At 33.5% G+C, this 14,336-nt stretch overlaps 5 protein-coding genes across 7 annotated transcripts; 3 read left to right on the forward strand and 2 right to left on the reverse strand.

Moving 5' to 3' along the window:
• Positions 1-18: 18 nt before the first annotated feature.
• Positions 19-7,390, forward strand: LOC108739268 (gamma-aminobutyric acid type B receptor subunit 2). Its single transcript, XM_025976651.1, has 13 exons — positions 19-92; positions 513-628; positions 719-960; positions 1,141-1,366; positions 1,428-1,584; positions 2,268-2,524; positions 2,586-2,839; positions 2,935-3,045; positions 3,101-3,269; positions 3,873-4,111; positions 4,443-4,639; positions 5,079-5,815; positions 6,998-7,390. Exons 2-13 carry the CDS (start codon positions 592-594, stop codon positions 7,363-7,365), a joined length of 2,994 nt encoding a protein of 997 aa, XP_025832436.1. The 5' UTR covers positions 19-92; positions 513-591; the 3' UTR covers positions 7,366-7,390.
• A 714-nt stretch (positions 7,391-8,104) lies between these two features.
• Positions 8,105-9,250, reverse strand: LOC108739320 (actin-related protein 2/3 complex subunit 3). Its single transcript, XM_018473167.2, has 4 exons — positions 9,142-9,250; positions 8,898-9,074; positions 8,630-8,825; positions 8,105-8,485 (listed from the first exon to the last, which is right to left on the reverse strand). The coding sequence occupies exons 1-4, from the start codon at positions 9,145-9,147 to the stop codon at positions 8,331-8,333; spliced, it is 534 nt and encodes a 177-aa protein (XP_018328669.1). The 5' UTR covers positions 9,148-9,250; the 3' UTR covers positions 8,105-8,330.
• Positions 9,251-9,570: 320 nt separating this feature from the next.
• On the forward strand, positions 9,571-10,968 carry LOC108739318 (GPN-loop GTPase 3). 2 transcript variants are annotated; one of them, XM_018473163.1, is made up of 3 exons: positions 9,571-9,729; positions 9,997-10,234; positions 10,318-10,968. In XM_018473163.1, exons 1-3 carry the CDS (start codon positions 9,685-9,687, stop codon positions 10,866-10,868), a joined length of 834 nt encoding a protein of 277 aa, XP_018328665.1. In that variant the 5' UTR covers positions 9,571-9,684; the 3' UTR covers positions 10,869-10,968. The 2 variants fall into 2 exon arrangements, with proteins under 2 accessions (XP_018328665.1, XP_018328666.1); XM_018473164.1 differs by having other exon boundaries at positions 9,627-9,729; positions 9,930-10,234.
• On the reverse strand, positions 10,960-12,562 carry LOC108739316 (GPN-loop GTPase 1). 2 transcript variants are annotated; one of them, XM_018473161.1, is made up of 5 exons: positions 12,261-12,562; positions 12,002-12,196; positions 11,543-11,936; positions 11,287-11,483; positions 10,960-11,163 (listed from the first exon to the last, which is right to left on the reverse strand). In XM_018473161.1, exons 1-5 carry the CDS (start codon positions 12,442-12,444, stop codon positions 11,048-11,050), a joined length of 1,086 nt encoding a protein of 361 aa, XP_018328663.1. In that variant the 5' UTR covers positions 12,445-12,562; the 3' UTR covers positions 10,960-11,047. The 2 variants fall into 2 exon arrangements, with proteins under 2 accessions (XP_018328663.1, XP_018328662.1); XM_018473160.1 differs by having other exon boundaries at positions 12,002-12,214.
• Positions 12,563-12,967: 405 nt separating this feature from the next.
• Positions 12,968-14,310, forward strand: LOC108739317 (enoyl-CoA delta isomerase 1, mitochondrial-like). The gene is made up of 4 exons (XM_018473162.2): positions 12,968-13,411; positions 13,501-13,647; positions 13,708-14,055; positions 14,145-14,310. The coding sequence occupies exons 1-4, from the start codon at positions 13,181-13,183 to the stop codon at positions 14,259-14,261; spliced, it is 843 nt and encodes a 280-aa protein (XP_018328664.1). The 5' UTR covers positions 12,968-13,180; the 3' UTR covers positions 14,262-14,310.
• Positions 14,311-14,336: the final 26 nt, after the last annotated feature.

Raw genomic sequence — 14,336 nt, forward strand, 5'->3', positions numbered from 1 at the left:
ATTTCTAATATTGCTTTACTTAAAGAATTTAATTGGACCAGAGTGGGTACCATCTATCAAAATGAACCTCGCTATTCATTAGCTCATAACAGGTATTAGTTTTTTAATTATTTAATAAATAATTGCAAGCTTTAGTTTTTTAGTCAATACTTTTATTAATTCATTTATTAAAGACCTCTAATTAGGGACATTTCTTAATTCTTAGGGCATATACTGCTGAAGATAGCTTGCTGTGTACGTAAGGCGTAACTACCGCAGAGAAAGAGAACAAAACCAATATAACTGCTGTCCCACTTCCATACCCACGCGACTGGATTTTATTAGAATACCCCCCCACCCCTATTCAAACGTTTCACTGACTTTACGCTTTTTCTATCTCTTTCTTTGTTAGTCGCTTACTTCATACACAACAATAAATGGCACGTTACCTCCGATAGTATATGCTCTATCTTTTCAATTCCTTTTTTGCATACTTTTTTGGCTTTCTAGTAATTTAAGAAAACTTATGACAGGTTAGTGGCCGATTTGGATACTTTTGCGTATCAAGTAGTAGAAACTCAAAGTTTTACCAACGAAGTTACCAATGCTTTGATGAAACTAAAGGAAAAAGATACCAGGGTAATTTTAGGTAAGAAAATGCGTTAATAAGAAAAAAATGTTTTTATAAAGAAAACGTTGAAATTTGTTGTAAAAAAAAGAGTTAAAAATTATAAAAAAGACTTTAAAGGTAATTTCAACGAATACTGGGCAAGCAAGATTTTCTGCGAGGCCTACCGACTCGAAATGTTCGGTAGAAAATATCAATGGGTCATAATGGGCACTTATACGGAAGAGTGGTGGAAAAGTTTAGATCCGGAATCGAATTGTACCACCGAACAAATAGAAACTGCACTAGAACAAACAATTTTAACCGATTTACTACCGTTAAGTACCAGCGGGGAAATTACCATCTCTGGATTTGTATGTAAAAATTACATTCCTATTTTTTTGTTATTTTATACTATAATATTTATTATTGACGCAAGGAACCTCAAGAAAATTTAAGGGGGTACCAACAATTTTAAAAATTAATCTACCTAGTCAAAACATGTACCATTTCAAGAATTACTGCAAATTGTTGATCATTTTTTTGAATTCTAGACAGCAGACGAATACAAGGAAGAATACGATTCGCGTAGGGGAAACGAATTTTCAAGATTTCATGGTTACACATACGACGGCATTTGGGCAGTAGCCCTGGCAATACAGCATGTTGCACATAAAATCCGTTACATTCGAAGAAACTTGACAGTATTAGATTTTGAATATAGGAATGATTTATGGGAGAGCTTATTCCTAACCGCGCTGCAAAACACCAGTTTCGAGGGTAAGTAATGGCATTTTAAAACGTGTATTATACAGTTGCTATTTTTTTCTATTATTTTTAGGTGTAACAGGACCGGTACGTTTTTACGATAATGAAAGAAAGGCGAGCATTCTGCTAAAACAATTTCAAAACGGTTCCGAAGAAAAAGTGGGGGAATACAGTGCTGCCACCCAACATTTGGATCTAACATTAGGAAAACCACTCAAGTGGATAGGGAGGTAAAAATATTTATCGGAAAATAATTCATTATACCCATATTAATTTTAGGCGAACCACATAGGTAACTAGTTCATTTCTAATCTCCCACTGTGTACTCTATTAATCAATAATAATTAAAATCAGAACATAATTAAAATAAGAAAATCGACAAGTGTAGTGTTACAACAAAACAAAAAGTTACAACAATGTACAATAACAAACAATTGCAATATAAATGACTGCTTATATGTGGCAACATTGCGAACTACCAACAATTCATTAGATAACCGTGTGGAAATAGCATTACCAAACAGGGAGAGAAAACAAAGCCTGACTAAACGTTGTTTTACGATTAGTCACACTCTTCTATATGTACATATATGTATATGTATTGGTACAATTACTTAGTTATTATGACTTTGGTCTGGCCTTTCCCCGGCCGTTCATTTAATATGAAAACACCCCCTCCTAACATTTCAAGCTAAGCTCTTATCGTAAAATTTGTTTACAACGTTGTCGAGTTGTACATTTAGTTTCTAAAGACGCTCTTTTCGCACATATTACGTTTTCTCCAGTAGTATATGGTCCAAAGTTTGTTTGCAACGTTGCCAGATCGTTCATTTTATATGCAAATACGCTTTTATTTTCACCCATACACCTTATTCTTCTAAAAATTGGGAAAAACGGAAAATATTCTTTTCAGACAACCTCCAAAAGACCGTACACTATTGATAATAGAGCACTCCCGAGTGAACAAGACTGTTTACGCAATATTGGCCACGTTGGCATGTTGCGGCATAATTATGGCGTCCGTATTCCTCGCTTTTAACATAAAATATCGAAACCAGCGTTACATAAAGATGTCCAGCCCGCAACTTAACAACCTAATCATTATCGGGTGCATGCTGACCTACACTAGTGTCGTCTTCCTGGGACTCGACTCGGGACTGTCCAGTATAGGTAAGGAACGATATGCACACAGTATATCACGCGCTGATATGATGGTATGGTATTTTTTCAGAGGCTTTTCCGTACATTTGTACCGCGAGAGCCTGGACCCTGATGGCAGGTTTCTCTTTGGCTTTCGGCGCCATGTTCAGCAAAACGTGGCGGGTGCATTCGATTTTTACCGACGTCAAACTTAATAAAAAGGTGATAAAAGACTATCAGCTGTTTATGGTGGTCGGCGTTCTTTTGTTCATCGATCTCGTTATAATGACCACGTGGCAAGTGGCCGACCCTTTCTACAGAGAAACCAAACAAATGGATCCGTATGTAAGTCCTCCCCCCTCCCCCTACGTATTTTAAATCGACTGTTTCTTTTTTATTCTTTTTTTTGTACCTCTAAAGTCCAATATCTTTTATTAAAGCCTCATCCTTCAAGCGAAGACATAGTAATTATACCTGAAAACGAATACTGTGCATCTGAGAGGATGACATTATTCATAGGATCTATTTACGCGTACAAGGGATTGCTCATGGTAATAGAAACTGTCGGTAAATAAAACATTTTCTATAAAACGGTGTTTTCTGTAGATTTTTGGCGCGTTTTTGGCTTGGGAGACCCGCCATGTTTCGATTCCCGCTTTGAACGACAGCCGCCATGTTGGATTATCGGTCTACAACGTTGTCATTATGTGCATATGTGGCGCTGCTGTCGCTTTAGTTCTAGTGGATCATCAGGACGCCATGTTTCTTATTATAGGTACGATTTCAGTAGAAAAACAGTAAAAATTACTTTCAAATTATTAAAAACAAACCTCACCCTTCCTTTTCAACATTTGACAACACGTCAACAATAACAAATTGAAATAACAGTTAACTAAACAAAATCCAATGTTAATTGTTGCATTGTTTTAGTAACAATCGTAGAAACCTTAAGTGGGACTTAACAAAATTCAAAAGATCTCAAAAGTTATAACTAATATAGGGGAAATTACCATCTCTGGATTTGTATGTAAAAATTACATTCCTATTTTTTTGTTATTTTATACTATAATATTTATTATTGACGCAAGGAACCTCAAGAAAANATTATTCAATTTAACGGTCCACAGCGCAAAAATACAAGAAGTGACGATTTCAAATATTCGTTTTAATATATAATATGTGCTAGTTCATTCTAAATACAATGCAGATAATCAATTCACAGCAACATTTCTTGTAACTTATTTACGAAGTTGTTTAGAAATTAGTAATGTGGGATGGGACACCGTGTATATATTTTGTTTTATGTTATGTGAATGATTAATTGTAATATAAGAATAAGTTTCTTAAACTTCAAAAATAAAATTACATTTTTCGTTAGGTATTTTCGTCATGTTTTGTACGACTGCAACGTTATGGCTCGTTTTTGTCCCGAAAATGCTGGAACTGAGACGAAATCCCGGGGGATCCATAGACAAACGTATACGGGCAACGTTGCGGCCCCCTTCGAAAACAAGGAGAAATTCGAGCGCCACAGAAATGGAACACAAGTTACGAGAAGTAAAAGCGATCAATTCGAAACATCGGAAAACTCTTATGGAAAAAGAGGCAGAACTGCAGGTGACTAATACAAAATGACTACATCTACATATGCATATCTCCTAATGTAGTTAACTCTCCGTTAATCCGAAACTTTTTTCTGATAATCCTAGTTTCAGGACAGACGCATGGTGTGTATTACGTAAAAACAAAAGAAAAGTCTGAATTACCCATTAGTGACATTTAAAATGACACCCCGCTGGGCCCATTGGGCTCCCCTACTCTCCACCTCTAATTACCACTGTATTATTATTATTTTTTTTTTTGAGAACCACATAAGTTTTAAGTTTTTGAGATAACCCGCTGTGACAGACAGACACACTGTAATTATGCGACTGTTCTATTTCTTTAGGCGCTTATTCAACAGTTGGGAACCGAAGCCCGAGAAATATTAGGGCAGAGTACCGAAACGTTCACCGATTCCAACAAGTTATCGGTACCCCAGGTCCGAAAAGAAATGCCCAGCGCCACCGAGACAACCGACATCACATCCGTGGGCAGCATAAGCTCCCAAGACTTGATTTCGATACACCAAAGTGACAGTCAAAAGTAAGTCGACAAATTGTTTATTCAATGAAATTATTATTGACCTTTGCACCTACGAATAACACCTGATTGTTACCATTTTGGGACGTACAATATTAACTATTTTTGAATTTATCCTACTCAAGTATACGGACCGACAGACAGCTTAATTACTTACGGGTTAACGTGAAATTCGTCAATTTTTTTTCCGTCTCCCCCAGCATGGCGGGATCGTAAAGCGCGTCCTAGTAAATCACCCCCTCGCCGGTACATTATGTAACGCGTGCATCATTAAAAAGGTTTTTTAGTTTCCAATAATCAATTTTAAATAAATTCTAAAATAGTTAAGTAACGTAATCCCCTTCCACGCACCGTAACGCTCTATTGGGCTACCCTCCCCCCCCAAATTCACGTTACCTACGTAATTTATGGGCATCCTCTTATCGGAATAGCCTTGTTTCAGACGAAAAAAATCGACAATAATAATCGACACAGCAAAGCAAAAGAGCGTGTCGCAGTCGAAACTCAACGAACCCGACAAGGTAATTTTGAACGGCAACCTTACGAAACAAGAAACAGAACAGTCGTACCAATATCAGCAAAACATTTCTCTCGTGCACAAAGAAATTAAATTCGCAACGCCGCAAAAATCACCCGACGTCCAGATCGTTCCTAAAGGATTCCCAACGACCGTGGAATCCGTAGAAATCGACGAAGTAGACATGGAAACAAAACTCGTAACAACTACGCCTGTAAAACACCCCCTTTCAACGACAACGCCATCCAACGACAAAAAATTCCAATCATCGACACCGCATAGCGACAAAAAACAACTACCATCAGTCGTACCAACTACTGAAAAGAAATCTCAATTACCAACGCCTACTAAAGACCGGAAATCGCCGGGCATCGAAAGGAAACGATGTCGTACACCGGAGAGACATTACGGGGACAGAAAACGGTCCAGCTTGAAAGAGAACAAAACTCGCAGCGTTACCAATGAGGAAAGTTTCGACAGCGACGAAATACCGTACGGAAGAAGGGTGAGTATACCTTCTACAAAAACAACACCCAAGAAAAAGATCGAAGGTGGTCAGCACGTTGTGGCTAAAAGTGAGCTATGGGACACCGGGACCCAGCACAGGTGCAACAGACTCCATCAAAAAAGTCCTAGAGTTAGTGTATCATCGCAAGAAGAAGGTAAGCAATAAAACGATAAAATAAACCACTTACTTACACATCTTCTGAATGAAAAGTGCCTGTAATTGTTAAATTCAACGCCTACCTGCATAAAAAAAGAAACATAATATTAGAAACATCTTTTAATTATGTTACTTAAGCGAATAATAAAAAAATATTTCAATGAACCACCTGCTATTAAAAAATACTGACTTCTTTTAAGGTTATGCTTTTGTGGTCCTCAGTTAAATAAAAAATTCATTAATAAATAATCAAAAACCGAAACATTTTGTAAGTTTCATATCAATTATAAATTGTACGCTTTGTAATTATTGCAAATACCACAAAGTCCTCATAATTTAATGAATAATCTTTTTAAAAAGTCGCCATACCAAAATGGAAATGGCATCTTTAAAGAGAAATTTACCTTTTTCCTTTCTGACGTTCGGTTACACATATTCTTCGGAAAAACCTCCATCTAATTGCCGACACACGCACATATCACTCCCGAAATTAATAAATTGTATTAACACTTAAATATTCTACAACACGTTACTAATAAATAATAATAATTAAAGACATTAATGAAAGGACCGGCCTACCGACCGCATGTCAGTCCAATACCAACCGCAACAACACTATTCGCGAACGTGCCCGATCCCAATAAATAGGGCAACAATCGTGCACGATCGTCTATTGCCGGCTTTTTTATGCAATGTTACCAAATAACAATTTTCATCTTTTTATTTTTGCATTAAACAAAAATTAAGTTAATAAGCAATACTTAGCGTAATTATTACACTTATTTGGGCAAACTTCTGCAAAACAATATTGTATTAATTAACGTAAAATATTAACTTTATAATTTTTATTACATATTTTAAAACATTTTACATTTACCACCACTACTACACAAGTAAACAATATTTGTTAATGTTAAACTACTCTGGCAAAACAATATTTTGTTAAATTTAAAAACTTTCGAATAAGTATTTTCCTATTACATATTATGATAATAAATAAAATGCCTTTTTCATAACAAATTTCAACTCGTATTTTATGCTTCTATTACAACCAGTGGCGTTACCAACATTTTTCCCTGGCATTAATATAAATATGTAACAATAGGCTATGTAAACAATAAAATTTCAGATTTTAAATGCTTTGGTATTGTTTTATATTTGCTTGAAAATGTAATTTTAGATGAAAGTGTGATGCATCGATCAGCATCTGAGAGAAATCGTCACTCTCCGAAATGCGAAAGAAGCCCTAGTAAAAAAGAATCTCCAACAGGTACAATATGCACCCAACACAGTGGAAAAACGACTGGATATTATCAATCAACCCCAAACGTTGCAACTCTCAAATCAACCGCCCTTTCTCCGAAGCATACGAAAGAAAAATCAATGTGCAACGCCGCCTCCGAGTCCGAACTTTTAGATCGCGAGATTTTACCGATTTTTCAGAAATTATTGACAGAAAGGAACAGGAGTCAACACAACATTAACTACAGCTTCGGCAGGTCTTGTCCAAATATTTCTATTAAATGTGACATCGTTGAATATTTATAAAAAACAACTTAATTATTTCTTTGTAGGAAAAAAATAGTTTTCAATTACGTTGGTGGCGTAACTAGTAGCATTGAATTTTATTTTCGGTTAATGAATTGTCTTATAATATGTTATTTATTATGAGCAATTTCGCAGACGCTTTTGTAACAAGTGACCGCAAGTGGACATAACTCGTAGTTACGCCACTGGTCAAAAAGTTTTTACTATTACTTTTCATTAAAAAAAGTAAAACGTACAGGGTGATTTCTTCTTTATAACACTAAATAATTCTTTTACTTCAAAATTTTATCTTCAGCAAAATTTTCAAAAATAAGACAAATTAATATTTAACGACTTTTAAGGCTGATGCTTTTTGAAGGGAGAAATTAACCGAAAAAATTAGTTGTGAATGATCACGCCCATTATCATTAATACGCATATTTAATTTAGAAACGCAAGTATTAATGCTGACCAGTGAAAACTTAAGTATCTAAAGTATTAGATAACACGTATACTTAATTAATTAAGTAAAAAATGGTTGTGTTATAATAAACAAAGAAGAATCTAGTCAATGTTGCCACATTCTAAATTTTACTTGTGTATTTATATTCTGTTAAATAAGTACTATTTCCAATAAATGTTTCGAAATTTCTAATATTTTTCGTCTTTTTTTATAGCGTTTCATTAGTTTTTAATTTAAATACAATACATTTACTTTTAATTATTTTTTAATACTAACAAACGCAATAATGCCCAATACCATAGAAGAAACAAACGAATTTAACAATGTACATGATCGGCCGGCTCTTAAGGCCTTTTTTTAAAAATTTAGCCGTTTGATTGCTATAACGCTAATCAAACGTATTCTTTTTTCTTGCTTAAGCAAAAATTAAACCCATTTTCATTATTTAATACATTAATATTTGTTCATAAGTATATTACAAATGCGATTAAAGTTGAATTGATATTTTTAAATTGTGATTTCATTATTGCCCGGGTCCGCTTAAAGACTTATCCATGAATTTTCTTTTAGCAAAACATAACCACCATTTACTCGGTTTACCATCTTCTCCAAAAACTTTTTCACATACTCTCAGCCCCGTTTCTTGTCTCACTTGTGTCAAATACCCTCTTAAAAAGTCTGAAATATTATTGTTCTTTATATCCGACGTAGAATTAACTTTTTAAATAAACTGTACCATATACTTCAAACATTGTTACATTGACCCACATAAATTTTAAAAAAATTGTAAAGGCAAATCAAAATTTATGTGTGAAAGCTTACCTGCTTCTTTTTGTGACTGGGGCTTCCCATAAACGGAATTCAAAGGAAATCCTGGGTCCCCTGGAATATCAAAACGGGAAATTGCTAAACTGTACATTTCATTTTGACCTTGGCTTTTGTTGGAACACCTTTGAAGTTTTTTCAAACATTCTGTTATGTACAAGGTTATATAAATTAATAGCCTGTCTGCTTCGGACTGAAAATAACAAAATAAAATACTACAATTTGTCACAATCTTAACACTAATAAGTTAAAACAAACTACTTACCTTAATTTCATAAGTACGGAAGAAAACATTTGCCCTAAAATAGTAGAGAGCCTCATCTATAATATCTGTGTCTTGCGAAACGTCTAAAGGCGCTGGGCCTGTAAATTGCGTTTTAATAGGTAAAATAGCAGTATTTCCTATTATTTCTAGAGGTTTTAAGAAACTGGAATGAAAAGCCTAAAATATTAACAAAAAACATAGCCTATATTATAGGAAAACAAGCAATTTATTGTTTACTACTTACTGGCATAATTACTATAAAACAATAAAACTACTATCACCACACCTTTACTTTATCAAATTCAACTTCTCACAAGGAATGAAAACGTTTATTAAATATATTTTAATATATTNTAATTTGTATGAATTTATGATTTATCATCACTTGCACCACCCGCTAAATGTGACAAGTATCATACCAGTGTAAACATAAAACAGACGGTAATAATTCTAATTAAATAATTGTTAAGTCAAAATTATTACATTTGTTTCCTGATTTCTTTTGTAAAATATTTCACTAAAAATTAACTACATTTAAATTTTTTCAACAAATTGCTGGTTTTTTTTTTGATTAAAGGTAAACAATGAGGTAGTGGAGATACTTTCTCATGTCATTTAAAATCTATGTATCTATGTTTAAAACCATAGATAAGCTTAAAACATTGAATTTATAAAATTGTTGTTGACAAATTGATAAGGTTAAGTTTTAAAGGTTAATTGATCAGTTTTTAAAATTGTTAATATGTTTTTAACTTTGAAATCCAATTAATATTAATAATATACAAAAATGCGTTATGCACAACTTGTTATTGGACCAGCGGGAAGTGGGAAGGTAAATAAACTACATTTCATCATCATAAGGTCACGTACCTCCACTCTTCCCTATCCTGAGCTAAACTTCGCATTTCCCTAAAACTAGAACAGCCCACATCCTTAACTATTTGCGAAGAGTAATCTAATCTAGGTCTACCTCTGCCCCTCCTAACTCCTGTTTCTACCTCTAATATGTCTCTGACTACATTTATCCCACAGAAATTACATCTTTCTCCTTCGTACTTGATTGGTCCTGTTGAAATTACTTTTTTCTGTTTTGAAACAGTCCACATACTGTAGTGCTATGGTCCAGCATGGTATTGATACTAAAAGGCACATTGACGTCGTAAATTTAGATCCAGCTGCAGAATATTTTGATTACAACCCCTTGGTGGACGTTCGTGAGCTAATACAGGTCGAGGATACAATGGAAGATGAAGAACTACATTTTGGGCCTAACGGAGGACTGATCTTCTGTATTGAATATTTATTAGAAAATTCCGATTGGCTTCAAAATAAATTAGGTAAGTAGTTAGTTAGTAGGCAGTTGTTATTTATTTTGTATTATATATGTATAATGGTCTATTAACTTCTGGTAATTGTTCAGGTGACCAAGAAGATGACTATATATTGTTTGATTGTCCAGGGCAAATTGAATTGTACACTCATCTTACAGCAATCAGAAAGTTGATAAATCTCTTACAAAACTGGAATTTTAATGTGTGCAGTGTTTTTTTAGTGGACGTTCAGTTTATGACAGACGGTGCTAAATTCTTATCAGGAACAATGGCTGCACTAAGTGTAATGGTTAATCTCGAAATTCCGCATGTAAACTTGCTATCAAAAATGGATTTGCTTAGTAAAAGTGCCAAGAAACAATTAGACCGATTTCTAGAACCTGATTCCCATGCAATTTTGGGCGATATTGAACTCAGAACAACCAGATTCAATGAAAAACATCAAAGATTAACGGAAGCAATTGGAAGGCTTGTTGAAGACTATTCTTTAGTGCGTTTTATTCCTTTGAATCTTAAGGACAATGAAAATGTGGCAGACGTACTTCTAACCATTGATAATGTGATACAGTTTGGTGAAGATCAAGATGTAAAAGTTAAGGAGTTTGAAGCTTTAGACCCAGAAGACGATGATGGTGGTTGAAACAAAAAATTGGACATTTTTGCTTTATAATTTAATAAATTAAGTAGTACTTGTTGGTTCTTTTACTGATCTTTAATTAATAATAAAAGCATATTTTTAATTTTGTTGTATTATTTTTAAAGTTATTGAAACAAGAATGTAGAAAATAGTACAATTAAATGTAAAAAAAGCTTTGAGAATTACATGCTCTTCTTCCTTTTGGCTTCTGCTTCTTTTGCTCTTTTTAGTTGCAATTCTTTTTGTTGTTGAAGCACTTTTCGAAAATTCAGTTCCTCTTCTTCCTTTGCTTCTAAATCTATAAAAATTGCATTTTTAGATTTAATAGTTTTATCTTTACTTCAATTATTTCCAAAAACCAAAGAATAGAAAGAAAAACAGCTCAAAAAATTAGATACCATTACAGGTAAAATAAACTTACCATGTGGATTTACTTCTTCGCCTTCTGAATCTGAACTGCTTTCGTTTGCAGGATGTCGAAGATATACATCAGAAATTTCTCTGCCAGCAGATAACTCCATTATGAGCGGATCTTTTTTCTGTTCAACTTTCTCACTTTCCACTTTTTTCTTCATCTCTGCCTCCTTACGTATTCTTTCCCATTCTACTCGATAGTCCCTGAAACGCAACAAAAACAACAAATGGTTTAATGTCAGTCATAAAAAGCAAATACTAACTTTTCATATTCTTCTTTGGCATCATTTACCAGCTTGAATAATTCTTCGATTCCGTCCCCTGTGGCAGCTGATACTCCACAAACTTTCAAATTTCTATAAAACTCGTCAAGGGTAAGAGCCATGGATCTTGTCAAATTGCTTATATAGCTCTCATCAGCTTCTAAAGCTTCGTGAAACGCTTCAAAATCATTCATCCAGTCAATTGCATAACTATGTTCAACTATATCTATTTTATTCATTACCACAATAAACGGAAGGCGAGTTTTGTACAGAATAGAGCAAGCATACAACATGTTTGACATAAATGTAACAGGAGAGGTGCTACGAACAGTATCAACTACATAAAGAATTACTGTAGGAAATGTAGAAGCTAACGTTTCAGTGATAATGGCACCTAAAACCAGTTTAAGTTTTTGAGAAATTAATAGCCTTTTTATCATCAATAAGTGATAATCTTACCTGATACTGACCATGTAAACACTTCTATTTGTCCTGGAGTATCTAAGACGCAGTATTCTAAATCACATTTACTTATGTACTTAAGTACATCTGGGAACTTTGTTGAAAATAAATTTAGTGATGTAACAATTGCTCCATTAGGTCCTAATTTGTATTGTTTCATGACATCTTTGTAATTTACTGTGTCTCTTATATCTGCAAATGTATTACTAACTGCACAAAATGTTTCTAAAAAAAGGATGAGACAAACAATAACTACCTATATTAGCAAAATAAGGTAACTGTAGACATGCTGGATCTAAATTAACAATGTAAGGCTTTTTAGGAGAAGTACTTAATCTTTGCACCAAAGATGTTTTTCCAGATCCTGCCATTCCAAGTACAATAATACAGACAGGATCTCCTTGATTTTTTCCTTCTTCAGATGGTTTACCTTCAGCCATTTTAAAACTTAAAACATACGTTTTCTTATTTTTTACATTAAAAACAAAAGTTATTTTTCATTTTATTTGTATCATGATTTGTATAATAATGAAAGGTTATGTTTCTATCTTGCCTATGGTTTCTATTCTTAAGGTTATGAATCATAGAAATACACGAATAGCTGCCAATAGAATATTTATTCACTGAGAATACATACTCCAGTAACAGTAATTGAAAGTATCCAATGTTATTAGGAGACTAAAAATAAACGTCTAAAGAAGATTAGATGATAAAAGCATATGGTAGTTAATTTAATTAGACTTTAACAACCGTGGAAATGACGAGCAGTTGCCTTAAATTTTTAAGCAAGTCAGCGTGAGTATAATGAACGTAACTAAAATATTTGCTTTTACTATTCCCAATTTTAGATCTATAGAATTCATGCGCAAAAGTCTGCATGAATATCTGCGCAGTGTAGTTTTGTTTTTATTTACTTTTTATAAATTTATAAACTCTAGTTTTTAAAGTAAAAATAACTAATTAATTTGCAACAAAAAAGTATTTTTCAATTTCAGTTTCTAATTTCTTTTTGAAGCTGCATGTAATTTTGTGTAAAAAATTTTAGTAACATAACACTTGCTGAACTTTGTACCATTTCAAGTGCCATCTTACTTAAGTAATAAGCGAACAAATTAGAATAAGACCAAAAATACCGAAACGATATTCAAAGAAGATTTTAATTAATTAAGTCTGAAAATGTATTCAAGAACTATGTTAAAAGTACGTACATTGTCTAATAACCTAAAAATGTATGGTAGTACTTCTTCAAATTTTGTTAATGTTTCTGTAAATGATAAAAGCGGAGTTGCTATTGTTACTATGCAACGGGAACCGGTTAATAGTTTAAATCTAGAATTAATTACTCAGTTGAAAACTGCCTTATCAGATTTAGAAAGGAACAAGTGTCGTGGAATGATTTTGACTTCAGTAAGTAACTCATTGTTATTATTATTATTATTATATTATTTGATGTTACTACAATAAGATATGTTTAGTAAATTGTGTTTCTAAATCAGGCGTCAAAATCTGTATTTTCTGCTGGCTTAGATATCATGGAAATGTACAAACCAAATCAAGAGCGTGTCAGAAACTTCTGGTTAAGTTTACAAGACCTTTGGATGACTTTGTATGGCTGCTCATATCCTTCAGTTGCTGCTATAAATGTAAATCTATTTTTAAGAAATTATTAGCGACAGTTTACTAATAATAAAGTATTATTTTAGGGACATTCGCCTGCAGGTGGCTGTCTTTTATCTATGAGTTGTGAATACAGAATTATGTTACCTAATTTCACAATAGGCCTTAACGAGACCAAATTAGGTATAATTGCACCTTCATGGTTTGTAGCAACGATGAAAAACACCATTGGCTTTCGGAAAGCTGAAATGGCATTGACATTAGGATTTTTATTTACTACAGAGGAGGCTTTAAAAGTGGGTCTTATAGATGAAGTGGCATCAAGTAAAGAGGACGCTATCGCAAAAGCTGACAAGTTTATCGGACAATTTGCAAAAATACCACCCCAGCCAAGAACAATTTCAAAATTAATGCTAAGGAGTAAAGATATAGAGGTGAGATGTAATTTTAAGTAACATATAACGTACGTTTATTTACTAATAGCAGATAAAATTGCCAAATGTTTATTTTATTAAATTTTTAGACGCTAAGAAAGACTAAAGAGCAAGACTTGCAAGCGTTCTTACAAGTGGTTAACGATCCAAAAACACAGAAGGGCTTAGAATTATATTTGGAGTCATTGAAACAGAGAAAGGCTTGATTTAATGATATTTTTTTAATAGTATTTTTTAAAGGGTACCTCATTGAAAAGAACGTTTGCAGGATGTCGAAGATA

The sequence above is a fragment of the Agrilus planipennis genome, unplaced genomic scaffold (assembly GCF_000699045.2).
Source record: "Agrilus planipennis isolate EAB-ADULT unplaced genomic scaffold, Apla_2.0 scaffold181, whole genome shotgun sequence".
NCBI lineage: Eukaryota > Metazoa > Arthropoda > Insecta > Coleoptera > Buprestidae > Agrilus > Agrilus planipennis.